The 15,765-nt window shown below is 39.8% G+C and overlaps 2 protein-coding genes across 3 annotated transcripts; one reads left to right on the plus strand and one right to left on the minus strand.

Annotated features, from left to right (window-relative positions):
• Positions 1 to 2,702: 2,702 nt before the first annotated feature.
• Positions 2,703 to 8,536, minus strand: idh3g (isocitrate dehydrogenase (NAD(+)) 3 non-catalytic subunit gamma). Its single transcript, XM_041064595.1, has 13 exons — positions 8,431 to 8,536; positions 8,107 to 8,154; positions 7,832 to 7,843; positions 6,890 to 6,987; positions 6,683 to 6,798; positions 6,487 to 6,547; positions 6,217 to 6,349; positions 5,190 to 5,323; positions 4,965 to 5,067; positions 4,721 to 4,867; positions 4,484 to 4,578; positions 4,337 to 4,397; positions 2,703 to 3,827 (listed from the first exon to the last, which is right to left on the minus strand). Exons 1-13 carry the CDS (start codon positions 8,509 to 8,511, stop codon positions 3,726 to 3,728), a joined length of 1,191 nt encoding a protein of 396 aa, XP_040920529.1. The 5' UTR covers positions 8,512 to 8,536; the 3' UTR covers positions 2,703 to 3,725.
• A 671-nt stretch (positions 8,537 to 9,207) lies between these two features.
• fam3a (FAM3 metabolism regulating signaling molecule A) lies at positions 9,208 to 14,893 on the plus strand. 2 transcript variants are annotated; one of them, XM_041064818.1, is made up of 10 exons: positions 9,208 to 9,489; positions 10,912 to 10,943; positions 11,046 to 11,153; positions 11,359 to 11,382; positions 11,497 to 11,623; positions 11,932 to 11,990; positions 12,097 to 12,147; positions 12,260 to 12,344; positions 13,006 to 13,132; positions 13,977 to 14,893. In XM_041064818.1, the coding sequence occupies exons 2-10, from the start codon at positions 10,931 to 10,933 to the stop codon at positions 14,073 to 14,075; spliced, it is 693 nt and encodes a 230-aa protein (XP_040920752.1). In that variant the 5' UTR covers positions 9,208 to 9,489; positions 10,912 to 10,930; the 3' UTR covers positions 14,076 to 14,893. The 2 variants fall into 2 exon arrangements, with proteins under 2 accessions (XP_040920752.1, XP_040920743.1); XM_041064809.1 differs by having other exon boundaries at positions 9,208 to 9,480.
• Positions 14,894 to 15,765: the final 872 nt, after the last annotated feature.

A 15,765-nucleotide genomic window follows, 5' to 3' on the forward strand; every position in this document is an offset into this window, starting at 1 on the left:
AAAGACATGAGAAGGAGAGGAATGAAGGAGGAGGGAGGGAGGGAGGAGATGCAGGTGGGTGAAGAAGCAGAGTAAAAAAAAAAAAAAAAAAACTAGGCTGGAACTGTATAAGTCTATATGACATAAGAAAAGTCTGACATTTGGATGAAAAGTTAGGGACAAATGAAATATCTATCACTGAAATTTATCAACCTGAAAAGTCAAGTGTGTTCAGTTATATGATAATAATAATATATAACAATATGTCCATTAAAAAGTTTGAGTCTCCAGCCCACAACAATAGAGATGAGTAAAATTTTGTTTGTGACACTCACAGTATCAAACGGTTACATTAAAAAAAATGATAGCAACATCTTCTATTAGAGACCAGATCCCTGTTTACAATCACAGCATGTTGTAAACAATTTTCACAGCAACTATTTCGACGGTAGAGATTATTTCCAATGAAAACTATAAACAGTGAAGTCTGTACTTGTATCAGAGACACTGGATCACTGGAAAGACAAGTGTGTGATGAATTTTCCAAATGTAATTTTTCAATGCCGTGAGCAAAACAAACAAAATTCCACTCACCTACTCTGTACTGGCACAGCAGTACAAATCTCAGAGATAGATTAGCTGGGCACATGAGACCACAACTATTGGCATGGTGAGAAGACATTTTTTTGTAGTTTGGGTGAACAGATAAAAATTGCACAGCAGGTTGGGCCTCTTCATAGGTTTATACAAGGACTGAATAGTGTCCCATTAAGGTCAAGTGGCCGGTGGTTTGTTGCAACATCTCCCTCTCTCCACAAACGCTGACCATCTGCCTCATGGCGCAGCTCCAGCGGAGGCTCAGAGGGGACAGAGCAGCTCGAGAGGGAGAGGCAAGGCCGAGAAGTCAGGGGCTGACAGGAGGGGGGGGGGGGGGGGGGGTGTAGCTCCATCTAGAGCAATGTGAGGTACGGTGAGGTAAACAGCCCAAGTGGGATGACATGATGAGAGAAATCTGGCCTGCAGTGATGAACCTCTTACACAAAGTATAACAAAAAAATACTGATTCTAAATGAAATAGAGTGAAGACATTTACGAGCCAACTATCTGTCTCTGTAGAGTGAACAACTGACATGAATGGAGAGGGAGTAAAACGGTTGAAGACAGCCAATTGGCAGAGGCCAAGGTACACATGTAGTAATTCCCTGCACATGTCACACACTGTGCACCGTACGATTGTGTATGATTGTTGATTTCCTGGGACAACTAAATCTAAAAAAAGGCAGGAATCTGTTCACAAAGGATTTCTCTGCTCGATATGTAAATGTTCAAACACAGGGAACAGTTTGTAACTTTCCCACAGAACTGGACACATGATAAATTGGCCAGTGCCATTACAATGGGATGTGCCCCTGTGACCGCGGACCCTACTGGAGAAAGAGAGGCGGACTGGGATTATTTGTACAATATATGTGAGCAGGAGGTCACTGCTGAGTGATGTGCCATTATAACATCTATCTGCTCCTACTCCTCCTGCATCTGCTGGCTCAGAGGACTGTGTGGTCAGAGCACTAAGAAAAAAAAACTAGGAGAAAAAATAATGAATGGCTTGTTTTGACCAGGTGTAATTACAATAAATGGTTTGGTTTTATGCTAAATGAGGATAATTTCAGCCGAGTCAGAATTCTTCACATTTGTCAAAGAAACACATACTCTGAGGCCAAGAGCTTAATTCCTAGAAATCACATGAAAAGAATGAGAATCTTCTTAATGTTGCCAAATTACATGGACTAATATGCCTGTCAGAGATGCTTGCGTTCCCAATTTCTTTGCAGCTTTTTCACGGTGCAGTCAGTGCATCAAGGACAGGCGTGCATAGTGATCCGCAGTGTTTACATACATTTTGAATTTTGTCCTTGTCAGACAGTGTATGTAACTGAGCACACATGCATGAGGCTGTGCGCTTTTTGTCTCCTAGTGAGTTATTGGCAGCTCTAGAAAGTGGCGTTGCCACCTAGTGAGGAAATGTAAAACAGCAACTTGTCATCCAGTGTTGAAAGTAAGAGGCTGATGGGGCATGAAATTGTAAAACAAACGGAAGGATCAGTGAGGTTTTTCTTATTCGGAGCAAAAATAATCTTTATCCCAAGCAGCAGGCCAGAACAGGGCTTATTTTCTTTGAAGCGGAGGCAAAGAATCAAGACATATTTTAAAAGATATTAGCAATAAGAAGCTCCTGTTTTATGAAGGACACATACACACTCAGTTGGCAGTTTATTAGGCACGCCTAGCTAAAACTAATACAGGAGTCCTGTGGCAAATCTGCCTTTGAGAAGGTTATAATGTTCAGTTTTTGCTGACAGTTTTTAAAACATGCTGATTCAACTTCATGATCATTTTGGAGGATGTAGTTTGTGGGGCTGATGATCTGTGCTGCATTATGTGGAGAGTGCTTATGTTATTTAGCTGACCCTCTTTGATAAATGGGGTGGACAAGATAAAAGAAACACCTGTCAGTACAACGCAGTACAATTCAGTCAGCAGCATCACAAACTGCTACCTCCAAAATATCACCTCTCTCACACAACGTTAACAAAAACTGAACATCTTAACCTTCATGAAGGGAGGATTTAATGCAGGACTGCTGGATCAGCGTTGGTTTTGTATGGGTGCAGCTAATTAATGGTCAACTGAGTGTATTATTATAATAAGCTTTCTTGAGACACTTTTCAAATCCAAACTTCTGCCCACAAAGATCAACAAGACAGATTATTTCTTTATTGATAATATTCACGTTATACAGTATATATCACCCACCCCCAGACATGATAAAACCAGTCTTTTCCTGTCAAGATTTAAGTGCTCTTGCCTGGTTAGCTTTTAAGAGAACAGGGATATACCATGTAACATGATCTACACTTAGCTGACAAGATTATTATGGCAAGAGTGTAAAAGTTCACCTTTGACAGCAGTTACTTGGCGTACCCTTTCTCTGATGATACAGTATAAATGAAAAAGCTACATCACCATTTTTAAAGTACAGTTATTATGATGTGAATATACAGCACAGTACAGTAAATAAAACTCATTTTGGCAAAATGTCAAAGAAAAAAAACCGTTAAAGGTGTTAACATAGCACATTTTGGTTGACTGACAAAGCTGTAACATAGTCTTAAGCTGTAGAATAAATAACGATCCACACTGAAAGGCATTTGAAAAGATGATTTTGCACAAAAACAGTAGACAATGTTTGTTCATCTGAAGATATGCCGTGACGCCGTGATGTGTTTGGTGACTGATGCTGCAAAAAAGAGGCCATTTCATGTTTCATAACAATTTCTCAGAACAGATTTTCAAATGAATGAATCTGATGAAGTCAGGGAATATAATCTATTCTTAAAGTAGGATTTATCATCTCATAGGAGCGATAACGAAATTTTATCAAAAGTAAACAGTTTTAAAAAGAGGCCGGATATGGTCATTATTATGTGTGAAACACACAGGTGTTGATAAAAGGTCATTTGTACAGTGAAATGGTTAGTTAGCTGTGTGAACAAGGAAAAAAAAAAAAGGAACCATTGTGATGTCGGCGATTAAAGCTGCCGCTATGGAAACAGACATGCATGGACATCCTTCTCTCAGACTGTACACCTGTCCTACATCCAGACACCTGCTCAAACTCACAGCTCTGATGAGAGAGAGAGAGTGTGTGTGTGTGTTTGTGCGCCTGTGGTGTCCTCAGTGATGGTTTAGAGCTCTGACGTGAGCTGCCCTTTACTCTGAATGATCCTCATGATGGACTGGACGACCTCAGATGTGGTGCCCTGACCCCCAATATCAGCGGTGTGCAACTGCAAGAAAAGAAATTCAAATAAATTAATAAATAAAAACAGGACGCTTACAAAGGGTGGACCAAAATTAATCTACATGGAATGAGTCTCCTGCCACATATTGTATTTACCTGGGTATTTTATGTTTTTCAAGTGTTTGTAAGCACTAAACTGTTTCCTGTTGTGGAAAATAAAGTACATATAATCACCCAAAAACCCTGCCACAGCAACAACCAGTCTGCTGCCTTGGATGATAAGCAGATCAGGGTTTTAAATGACCTCGGGGACTATAATTACCACTAATTCCACACAATGTAAAATCAGATACCGTACAGGGTAGCACTTCATAAGAGCTTTGTGACATTGAAAGGACACAATACTGCTTTGTGTCAACGTATTGTGATGCCCTCTAGGACGCATGCCAGCCCTGTCACCTGGGCGTCTGAGCCTATGTCACACAACAATGGCCTGTTAGATTTATGGCAGCGAGACAGGTGAGGGAAAGAACCTATCAGTGATTGAAAACTTACCCTGGTTTCATTCATGGTGGTGAGGACTGCATTCCGGATCAAACTTGCATAATCATAAAGCCTGGACACATAAGGGAGAATTATTAACGTTTCTGGTATAGCCATAAGAAAGTATGTGCTGAAAGTATTTTATCCAGAAAAGCTTACTTAAGGTGGTCCAGCATCATGCAGCTGGCTAGCAGCATGGCAGTGGGGTTTGCAATGTTCCTGTCTGCAATACTCTTCCCTGTATTCCTTGTGGCCTGAGACATACAGAAAAACAGGACAAGAAAGAGGTGAAACGCTGATGCTTACAATATATTGAAAGTGATTTGTGCATTTTTTTTCATCCTTCAGAAACAGACAGAGGAGTGGCCTTCTAACCAGGAACTGCCAAACACTCACTGTTTCAAAGACAGCATAGTCACGACCATAATTGGCTCCAGGCACAAGGCCAGGTCCTCCCACCAGGCCTGCACACACGTTGCTCACCACGTTCCCGTACAGATTGGGCATCACCATCACATCAAACTGATGGGGCTTGGACACCAGCTAAAAACACAAACAAACACAGTGGAAGGTAAATAATTTTGATTTAACAGCACTGATAAACATTCTTTGAATTCACTAAAATGTTATCAGCTATCACCTGCATTGTGGTGTTGTCCACAATCATGCTGTCAAATGTGATGTCTGGGTAACCAGAGGCCACTTCTTTGCAACACTGCAGGAACAAGCCATCGCCGAGCTTCCTGTTGGGAGCAGAAAGGCCCCACTCAACAATTTCCAGCAATAAGAAATTCACCATATGAGGTAAGACTCAGGAGGCCAGACAACTCTGGTGGGATACATTTACAATTACAGCGTTACTTACATGATGTTGGCCTTGTGTACGGCAGTGACCCTACGACGGCCTTTCTCCCTAGCCAGTCGGAAGGCATAGTCAGCGATCCTGAGGGAATTGTTCCTGGTGATGATTTTAAGACTCTCCACAACACCTGATACACTCTAAAAGGTGACAGTGAGGAGAATGACAAATGAATGTTCTGAACACTATGAGAGATGAAACTAGACAAGAATAAATACAGCACTAAAGGAAAGTCCATAGACTTTAGTTGTAAGCACTACATATAATTATAGCAAGTGAATGTGTCCATATGTTATTAACAACGATACCACTGTAAGTAGTGCAGGTGTTTTATTATTCTTGATCAACTGTTTTGCAAAACCCTTAATCCTTCACAGTTTCATAACCGTGAAATGTGTTTACAGTTTAGCATGTAATATGTATTTTACATGATTTTATATTCAAGGAAACAACAGTGGTGTTCACTTGTTGAATGCAAAAGAAACTTAAGTTCCCAGGAGAAATTCTGAGAAGCGCTTTACACAATATTGGTATTTATCTGATGTAACTGGATCATCTAACTAAAATTGAATCAAAATGAAATGAACAGATTCTGGCCTTTGTGAATTGAAACTGAATTAGGAGATCAGTAGTGATATCCAACTCTAATCCACACACCTAAATTCAATTTAGGCCTGTCCAAATGTTGTATTGTTCTAAAAGTTTATAAAATTTAGTCATTGCTTCATGTTGTCAGTAACTAAGAAAGCGTATCTAATTTGGATTGAGAACATCTTGCTAATATTTATCTGTTCAACAAGGACAGTATTGGTGCCACTGATGATGAAGTATATCAGATCAGCACATGGCTACATTCTGCCCAACATTTTTTGCTTGGTAAACAAATGCTGTATTATTAAGACTACATGGATACTACATAACTCCCATTTCAAAAAGAGAATTAGAAGAGGGAGGAAAAAGGTGTTTAAAGAAGGGAGTACAAGAGCGTGTTTCAGCAGACAGAAGAATTGATTGGGTTTCTGCTCTGTCTGACCTCGTGCTCCAGACTGCTGTACTCTCCCTCTGTGTTCTCCCTGATGATTATGATGTCGATGTTCTGGTGGCGAGTCTGGACTCCGGGGAGGGACTGGCAGTGCATCACATTGGCATAGAGGTCTAAGCCTGTGCTGTTGATACGCACATGGAACAAGAAAGAGGAAAAACAATGGGTGGACTAACGCAACCAAATGATGGAAGAAACTTGAGCCATCTGAAAAAAGAGAGCCTTTATCAAGGGAACTGAATATTTCATTATAACTCTTACCGAAGGAGATTATTTCTGGATTTGACAGATGGCGGCATGGTATGTTTGGTTTCTATGTTACCTATCAGGAGAGTTCAGCAAAGCCACAGTTAGACTGTAGTGTCATGGTCTCATAAACAACATGCTCTCACAGCTGTGCTCTGCTTTTTGTGTTTTCATGCTCAGCTTGTGATGTGTAAAAAAGGGGTTTGCGTACCTTTGAGGGCAACTCCATTGCGGCGGATGGCAGTGATGGCATTATTGATATCATTCTCAGTCTCCACAGCAGAGTTGACATGCACCACCTCAAAATCCACTGGCACACAGCTGAACCTACAGTGTGATTACAAACCACATGATGAGGAAATACCCACTTGTCTGAAGTCAACACTCTTGAACAAGATTTAGTTTATGTATAACCAACCTGAAAACCTCTCTGACGTGACTGAGCAGCTCTGGGCCAATTCCATCTCCAGGTATGAGGGTCACAGTGTGTCTGCCTCCATATTTTGCAGGAGGAGGCTGTAACATTGCCATTTTACACATTACTCAAGGAACTTAAAGAAAATTAACCATATGCATATGTATGATTGCTAATATAACACCATGTATTTTAGATCTTATCTATCACTTCTAAATGAATACCAGTACAGTCTGAAAACCACCTTATGGAGACTTGACTTCTGGTGGACTGATCATTTCAAGCAACTTTTCAAATATGCGAAAGTCAGTTTTCATACTGTAGTGCACTGAAAAGAAAATACTAGCTGCCTACAAGATAGGGAATCCAGGCATTGATAGTGCTGGTGTTATTTTAGGGCTGGACAATATACTGCTATTGTTTATCAATGTAATCATATTGCATTTTTTATTATTGTGAATGAATAACAATTTTGTTGTTACACTAAAATTACAGAGGAATTACCAAGCTAGATATATCCATTACTTGTGAAATCCCAACAAATCTCAACAGTCAGTCTGGGATTACCGTACATTAAGAGATAGAAGATGAACAGATGAACTGTGGCAAGTTCTCAAAGATGCTTGGATTAGCCTACCCGTCAAGTTCAATTAAAAACTGTGCATAAGTACACCAAGGAGAATTTGTGCTTTTTTACAGGCAAAGGGTTGTCATACCAAATATTTATTTTGTTTACATATTTTTCTGTTTACTTCACACTGTGTGAAGTTCAAGCTGTCAAAGCTGTCCATTAATGTTGAAAGTAATTCCTCTGGTTATTGTGATATCACCCAGCCCTAGAATAATCAATGTGCTGTAATGTTGTTTCTTGTACTGTATGTGAAGAGATGTGGTTCATTATATTACAGTGTAATCTAGTGAACCGCATCAGAGTTAGCTACTTACAATGTTTTCTCCCTGTTGTTGAAGGTGGATGGAAGGGAAAGCAGAAGGACAATAGTCAGTTTAAGAGCTGGGTAGAAGGACATGTTAAATCCAAATAGTAACAAAGACAGAGAAAATACAGCCACTTCTCCCCAAAGATGGTGGAAAACAGATATATATAGCACTCCCACGTTACAATAAAACAGGTACACACAAGTACCCAACCCCTTGCAAAGTCTAGATCTGAGCCATATTCTAAGAAGACTAAACCCACAAAGACAATCTGATCCACTCACAGTAAGCAAGGTCTTATTCCTGCGACTTGTCAGAGTAGTTCCAAATACCTGAAACACACATTCAAGAGACTGATTAGAGTGTTTGCGAATGAATGTAGGAAGAGGCAGAGATAATTGTTAGCGAAGAAAAACAACAACACACACACGTACACACATATCAAAGGGGAAACTAACTTAGATGTGTAAGAAGTCTGACAGCTTGGTAATTCAGCTGCATGATATTCCCCATATGACCTTGTGTTCAGATACAATTGACGAATTTAATATGGAGACAGACAACAACGGCCACAACCGATATGACAAGAGCAACATATGTTGTCTTACTTTAACCGTATTTCCAAGGCGCCCACCCCAAAAAGGAGAAATAATTTTGGACACCGAAAGAAGAGCACCATGGGAAGCCATCTTGATTTTGAAGCTGCAGTCGCATGTTCAGGGAGGAGGCGCTGTACTCACGCGATAGTTCATTTAAATTAAATAAATAAATTTTAAAAATCGTTTATTAATTGTGTGGTAACGTCCGTGACAATTTAAGGAAGGGAAGGCTGATTTGTTACATATGCGTGCAACAATTTAAAAAAACCGTAGCAATGGTTAATGGCGCGTTCGCGTGATATCGTTTAAACCGGAATCTTGACAGCCGAGTAGAAAAAAAACCCGGTAACGTCAGCCTCTAACTTGAAATTTCGAGTGAGAGATATCGGGAATTTATGTTAGTAATGTCTCCCACTTGGTGAAAAGAACTACGAGCATATCAACAAACAGTTGGTAGACTGACTGAAAATGCCTAACCACTGTCCGTCAGATCAAAATTAAATCCACTGAACTCATTTAATAGGAGATATACACTATTATTTGTTTCTGGTAACAAACTGCCACAAATACTTAACACAACAAAATTAGCTAAGTTACGGTAACTAAGTTAGTTAGTTATATTATGTGGTGTGACTACAAGGTTAGAATTAAATTAAAATACACGAATAAAGTCGGAATAACGAGTGTTTTTGGAAATCTTTGAATTTTGCCTACAGTTCGTGAAAGCAGCATGAATTAAAATTTAGTCACGTGAACCTCCTTGCGCAGACTCTGATTTCACGGACAGGGGGTTGGCAAAATATCCGGAAGACAGACGGGAGAAACTAAACAGATTTTTTTTCCCCCATGCTTGTCGAAGGCGCGGTAATAATACCTGTGTAAATGGTCGACTGAGCGTATTCAAAGCTCATTTGTCCCTTGAAAGTCTCAATGAGGAAACAGCGAAAGAAATAAACAAAGTCCCGGGTGACAAGAGCAACAGATCCTCTTTACCGTTCATTACATCCTCGCAAAGGTGACAAGAGAAGACGATACTCGGCTGAAGCGTGGACACAGCAGGTAAGACCTGTAAGACCTAATTTTTAACTACACCTGAGTGATTGATACTGTTGTCAAAGGGATTATTCCTTGTTGTCTTGGCTTTGCGATAGTTTGGGTTCATGTCATCCCTGCAAACGTCATCTCTTCAGAGCCATCTTGCTTGCTCACTGTTAAAAAAATTGAGCTTTCTGCAGAACACAGATGTTATATTAAACAAATCATATTAGTTGTATTGCAAACGGTTAAATTAATTATTCACAAAAGCTGTTTTTCTACTGGGATAGCCACCCCTTTACTGCAAGACTTTACATATTTGATGAAGTCTGTAAAGTTACATTCAAACAAAAAAAAAAAAAAAAACACTGAATTAAATGAAGTGGCGAAGAGTAACAGAGTACATAATGTGTCCAGGGGTGTCATTGCATGTTTGTACACAGCCTAAACTCAGAGTTATCAGTGACACCCAGGAAAGGCAGGACAACAACCATGAAAAGTGTGGTGATGACTGGCGAGTCAGTGACAGCTTGGAGAGAAGGCAAAAAGGTCTGGCAACCCAATCTGAGTCTTCTGTGAGGAGGATGCCCACGAAAGCTACAGTGAATTGAATGGCAAATGAGCACCTCAGATGGATGTTGAGGCAAAGATCTTCTTCATTATTGTTACTGATTGGCTGTGTACGTACCTGGCAAGGAACACCAACATCGATACATCAATGATGAAGGGGATGCCAGGCTGTTTGGATCACACCAGTATGGTGACACAGCTCATCAGGGAGGCCAGAGAGAACAAGGGAAACCTGTCAGTGTTGTAGCTCAACCTGGCAAATGCATACGGCTCTATTCCACACATGCTGGTGCAGCTCACACTGACCACATATGAGCAGCAATCACCCGTCAGGGCATTTATGGATAACCTCACAATCACCACAGAATCAGTCCCAGGCTGCCGGTGGATTCTGCAGGGTCTTGAGAGGGTCGTGAAGTAGACTCGCCACCCTCTGCTCCTGGCAAGACTGTGTTCGGCGGCAAAGAAAACACATATATAGCACGTTTTAGATGTAGTAGTGATTCTTACACATTAATACATAAGTAATTATAATCCAATAGGACATTCTGTGTAGTAAGTATTTTTAGTTTTGGTACCTTAAGTATATTTTGATGCTAATACATTAGTTCTTTTACTCAAGTAAAATTTTGAATGCACAATTTTTAAAAAGTTGTGAAGTTGTCCATCACTGATTAAATGGTATAATTGCCCTTAAAAACACTTGAAATATATTTTATTGTTTGCTTCTCTTCTTTACTCTACTTCTCCTTTCTATTTCATATTTCCTTTTGTAAACGGTACCTTTTATTCACATTGTTTATAATTACCATATTAATAATTTTCAAACTTGTCTGAAGTTTAAACCACCCTAATGCAGATCCTCTTTTATAAATCTCTGTCCAGGTCTACGAGACGGTGAATCATGAGATTAACAGGTGGGTTGAAAATTTTTATCAAATTGCAGTAGAAACTGGTTGGTCCGGTAGTAATCCCCAGTGTGTTTTCGCTGAACTTGCATGTCCTGTTTCCCTTGACAGGCCCTCTGAGAGTTGTGGTTGTGTTGTTGTTGGTGGGGCTCACGTGGCTGCTGGCAAACACTTTATTTGGAGGGGAGAGTGGTTCATCTATGCGGCATTTCTTCAGCGGTAAGAGATGCAGTTCTGAAACGTTTTATTGATAAGTTGAATGACAGAAACATAAGCAAAAATAACTCAGTAGATACCCAAAAGTCAGAGTACGAGTTGGTTTAATCTTGATGCCTGTTTGACAGTGTATGTGTATAAAATAACCCAACAAAGCCTTTCTGATGGAGATTATCAGTTCGAGTCTAAATCTTGTTTATTTTTTCAGGGGCAAGTGAGGAACCAACACCTGGTAAATAAAATAGAAGAAACAGTATGACATGACTCTCCAGTCAATATCATGTTGGTAATGTTGCATTTTTATCTTCCTCCTAATCACCAATGACTTATGTTCCATATATTTCAGCTGAACCCCGCCCTCGCAGGTATAAATGTGGACTTTCGGCTCCTTGTCCGGCAAAACATTTGGCTTTCCGCCTGGTGTCTGGTGCTGCCAATGTCATCGGCCCCAAAATCTGCCTGGAGGACAAGATGTGAGATTGAGTGCTTAATGGTTCCTCTCTGTTTCATCTTTGTCTTTGTGTCCCCTGCTGTCTCCCTTGTTTGTTTGTTTTTTGTTTTGTTTTTGTTTCACTCTCTTCCTTTTTTTTTCCTCCTCTGTGCTGTCATAACCAGGCCTCCAAGTCTGTCTGGTGAGCTGAATGCAAGTATTCTTTCAGTCTGTCTGTCTGTCATGTCTTTGGTTTTGTCTGTAGTCTTTTTATATGTCCTGTTGCTCTAGTAGGTGCTCTACTAAAGTGCTTTGGCTAATGTGTTAACTTCTTGTGTTTGTGTCTCACAGGTTAGTGAGCAGTGTGAAGAACAACATTGGCAGAGGACTAAACATAGCTTTGGTGAATGGTAAGAGTGACATTCTTGACATTTTTAACAGACTGTGTGGTGTTAACAGTTTAAGATCTTGTTAATTATGTCACTGTAACATCTGACTGATAATTCTTTGCCTCAGGGGTAACAGGAGAGCTCTTGGACACTAAGACCTTTGATATGTGGGCAGGAGGTAAGAAAAAAAACACGCAAATGCATGAAATATATCTCACATCTGGTGCATATGTCTCGGAAGTAACCATCCATAAACCACAGTTCATAGCTCATCTGATGTTCGTTCTCAGATGTTTCTGACCTGTTGAAGTTTCTACGGCCGCTTCATGAAGGAACACTGGTGTTTGTGGCTTCCTTTGATGATCCAGCTACAAAGTAAGGATCCATGATGTGCTACCTGTTCCACTACAACACCCCTCACTTTTCTTCTTAGAAACAGCTCAAAGCAATTTTCATATAAATTGTCAGTCATGGATATTTCATGTTCTAAAATCTTTTGCAGAAAAAAATTATGATGTTGTTGTCTCTGACACTCAGCACTCTAAAAGAGCAAAAGTTCCAATTATCACTGAAGGAGGTGAGCAGTACAGTCAAGAATCATAGTTTGAAGGTAAAATACCCTGTGTGTGACAGCTTGCCCTTGTGTTGTCAGGAATCAAGATTTTATTTTTAATACTACATTTAAATGACATCTAGTGGCTGGCTCGCTAGTTGTTGAACATTTAATTCCTTTAGGTGTAATAAAGTAAGCACTTTCAGAAATCCCTCCCTGATGTCCTCAAAGGTCCTCAAAATTTCTTAGGGCTTAAAAACCCATCAGGGTTGCACAGTGGTTAAACCACAAAGTATCAGTGAGACTTTGTGAAAGCCCAGGAGAAGCCAACTGAGAAATGGTAATAGCCTGCATTTAATTTAAACAGAAGCTTTAACAGAGGCGGAACACTTACGGTTGACCTGTAAGCCTCTTGCTTGGAAGAACAGCCAACCCATTTAATAATCATTAACCTGCCACCTTGTTCCTCCTTTCTGGCGGCAGGCTGAATGACGAGTCTCGGCGACTGTTTGAGGAGCTTGGGAGCACGGCAGTGAAGGAGCTGGCCTTTAGAGACAGCTGGGTGTTTGTGGGAGCCAAGGGCATCGAGAACAAGAGTCCTTTTGAGCAGGTATGTCACAATTACTAATGATGAACAAATCCCGAGGGTGGAACTGATCAGCTGCTTTGATGTCATGCTGATCTGTTACAGTTAACTGCTTACAGATGTAGTAAGGAAAAAAATATCCTCCCTTTGCTATTGTGTAACAATATACAATGCAAAACAACTCACAAGACGGTTTTATCAAGATGTGTTGCCTACAGTTACAGTGGTATCATGATACTGATTTAATGATGTGCAGTAGAATGAGGAAAGGAGATGTGTATGTGCCAACACCACAAGAGAGCGTCTCATTACTTATGTATTGCGATAGACTTAATCCAGTGTACTGCTATTTGTCTCACTTCTGATACGTTGATGACTACAGAATTTTACAAGTGTGACTGGAAAAAAAAGGCTGAATGTCTTTAAAAAGCCTAATGTTTAGATTCACTGTGAGACAATCCAAAACGTTTGTCATTGATCAATTTCTTTTCTACCTTCCAGTTAGAAACCCTTTTGTAAAATATACAGTACGTAATATTGCGGGTACAAATGATCAGCTTCAAAAACTTATGTGGTTGGAGTGAGAAATTATTAGTCTAATAACTTAAAGAATGCTTTGGAAAACATTCTCGCTGATTTGTCGCTTACCCACACTCATCCACAATCAATATTAGTTTTTAAAGCGTATTATTTTCATCATATTAGACTGCTAAATCAAATGAATTTGAAAAATCAGTCGCAGCATAGTAGAATGACGTTTAATTATTGTTCAGCACTCCGTATGTCAGCTGCTAGTGTGCAGTGAGAACCTGATCCCAGTCCGTGTTGTTGAAATCAGTTCTTGTTTGATTCTGGCTTTTCCCACAAGCGTATGAAGAACAGTAAGAGCAGCAACAAGTATGAAGGTTGGCCCGAGTCTCTGGAAATGGATGGCTGTATTCCCCTCCGGCCACCCCTGGAAGGATAACTCTGCCCAGTACTCCCTGACATACACACTAACACCTGGAGTAGCAGCAGTGGATCCAAATATGACTATTAGAAAGCCAAGGGCCTGCTGAATGACTGAAACCAAGATTTGGGCCACAAAAAATTTGTTTTCCTTCTCATGGCAGAGACATGAACTGACTTGAAAGATTATCTTGGGACTTGATGTATTTGAAAATTGCTGGAACCTGTGGTGGAAGATTTGTGAATTAAGCTTTGTGAGCCACCTTTGAGCTGACATCATGTACAAATAAGGAAAAGTTTTGCGTCAAGTTGAGGGAAACTCGAGAGGCCAAATGTTTGATTACCAAAGTGTAACAGCGACTAGTGAATGAATACAGCTGGAGTAGGTCTTCCAAAGCCATTGTAGGAAATGGATATATTTCCTCTCTTCAAGCCTGCCTGTAGGGTGTCAGTATTGTGTGCTTGAACAACAGGAATATGAGGCGTTGAATACTTTTGAAGTTCAGCAAGCAACAGACATACCTAACTAGTTTCACTCTGAGGCACTGGGAAACCTAATCCACATCAGCACAAGGAAAACATTTGAGGTACTCTAGTAGTTTAACAAGTTCTACTTATTTCCTGGTCTGTGTGCAAATTTTATATTTAAATACATTAATATATTTTCATCCTGTGATATATATATAAAATTCAGTGATATTGTTATGCATAGTGTTAGCTGCAAGTGTTTCCCTAGAACTTGATGCGCAGCACTTATTGCTTGCCTCGTGTTTACAGATTTGTTTATACAAATTTAGCCTCAGTTATTTTCCTTTGATAAACCTATTTATTTTAGTACTTTGTTTAAAAAAGAAAAACAAAACAGCGTGGGCTCATCATAACACTGCCCATGGTTTTAATGTTGTCTCAGGCCTGCAAGCATCTTTCCACTGAGTGCTTTGTTCAAAAGACTCAACCTAAATGTATGGTTGCGTTTGCTGTTTGTTTTTTTTGTTTTTTTTAAATGTTGAATGTATCCACCTGGCGTTTTGCGAGCCTAAAGAGTAGGAAATATTTAATGCATAAAAATAAAAACTTTATTTTTTATGTATGGTTAGAAGTCCATTTTAGCTGCTTTTGTCCTGATTATATTATGTTACTTCTAAGTGTCAAGATTTTTCTACAGAGAGTCAGTCTGTGTTTATATTGTGACAATGCTGATGAATAAAAAAAATTATGGCATAATGTATTGATCTCCAAGGATCTTGAGTGGTCTTGAGTCAACTGGTGTATCTTAAGAACTTCACCAGAGGGCGACAAAAGTCAAAGTCTCGCTGGGGTGACTCGGTTCATTCTGCTCAAGGCATTTGCTTCACTAAGCATATGCCACGGTGAGGATAAACGCTGCGGTCTGAATGTAAAAGATTTCAGGTCTGACAGTGAATTCAGTGACAGCCCGGTACCGTGTTAGTCGATGAATCGGTAGGCTGTAACAGAATAATGACAAACACAATCAATTTCATTGTTACACTGAAATATGTTATGAGGCCTTCAGGTGTTGTTAGAGAAATCGTAATTTCGAGTTGTATGTTTACGAGTGAATTTAGTGTTTTTCAAGACTTGGTTTTGTGAGGAAGAAACCAGTTTATTGCTAAGATTTTTATCTGGACATAATTATCGTGATTAGAGCTATAATTTAGGTCTACTTTCATATTTACTCTGTTTTTTTC

This window comes from Toxotes jaculatrix, chromosome 2 (genome assembly GCF_017976425.1).
Source record: "Toxotes jaculatrix isolate fToxJac2 chromosome 2, fToxJac2.pri, whole genome shotgun sequence".
Classification (NCBI taxonomy): Eukaryota; Metazoa; Chordata; class Actinopteri; family Toxotidae; genus Toxotes; species Toxotes jaculatrix.

Excerpts from the sequence above, each read along its gene's own strand:
- idh3g (XM_041064595.1), bottom strand. The coding sequence starts at position 8,511 with ATGGCTTCCCATGGTGCTCTTCTTTCGGTGTCCAAAATTATTTCTCCT. Across the intron at positions 6,548-6,682 it reads CAATGGAGTTGCCCTCAAAG|GTAACATAGAAACCAAACAT; the intron begins GTACGCAAACCC and ends CTCTCCTGATAG. Across the intron at positions 5,068-5,189 it reads GTACACAAGGCCAACATCAT|GAAGCTCGGCGATGGCTTGT; the intron begins GTAAGTAACGCT and ends TGCTCCCAACAG.
- fam3a (XM_041064818.1), top strand. Across the intron at positions 11,383-11,496 it reads AAGTGAGGAACCAACACCTG|CTGAACCCCGCCCTCGCAGG; the intron begins GTAAATAAAATA and ends CATATATTTCAG. Across the intron at positions 12,345-13,005 it reads TTTGATGATCCAGCTACAAA|GCTGAATGACGAGTCTCGGC; the intron begins GTAAGGATCCAT and ends TTCTGGCGGCAG.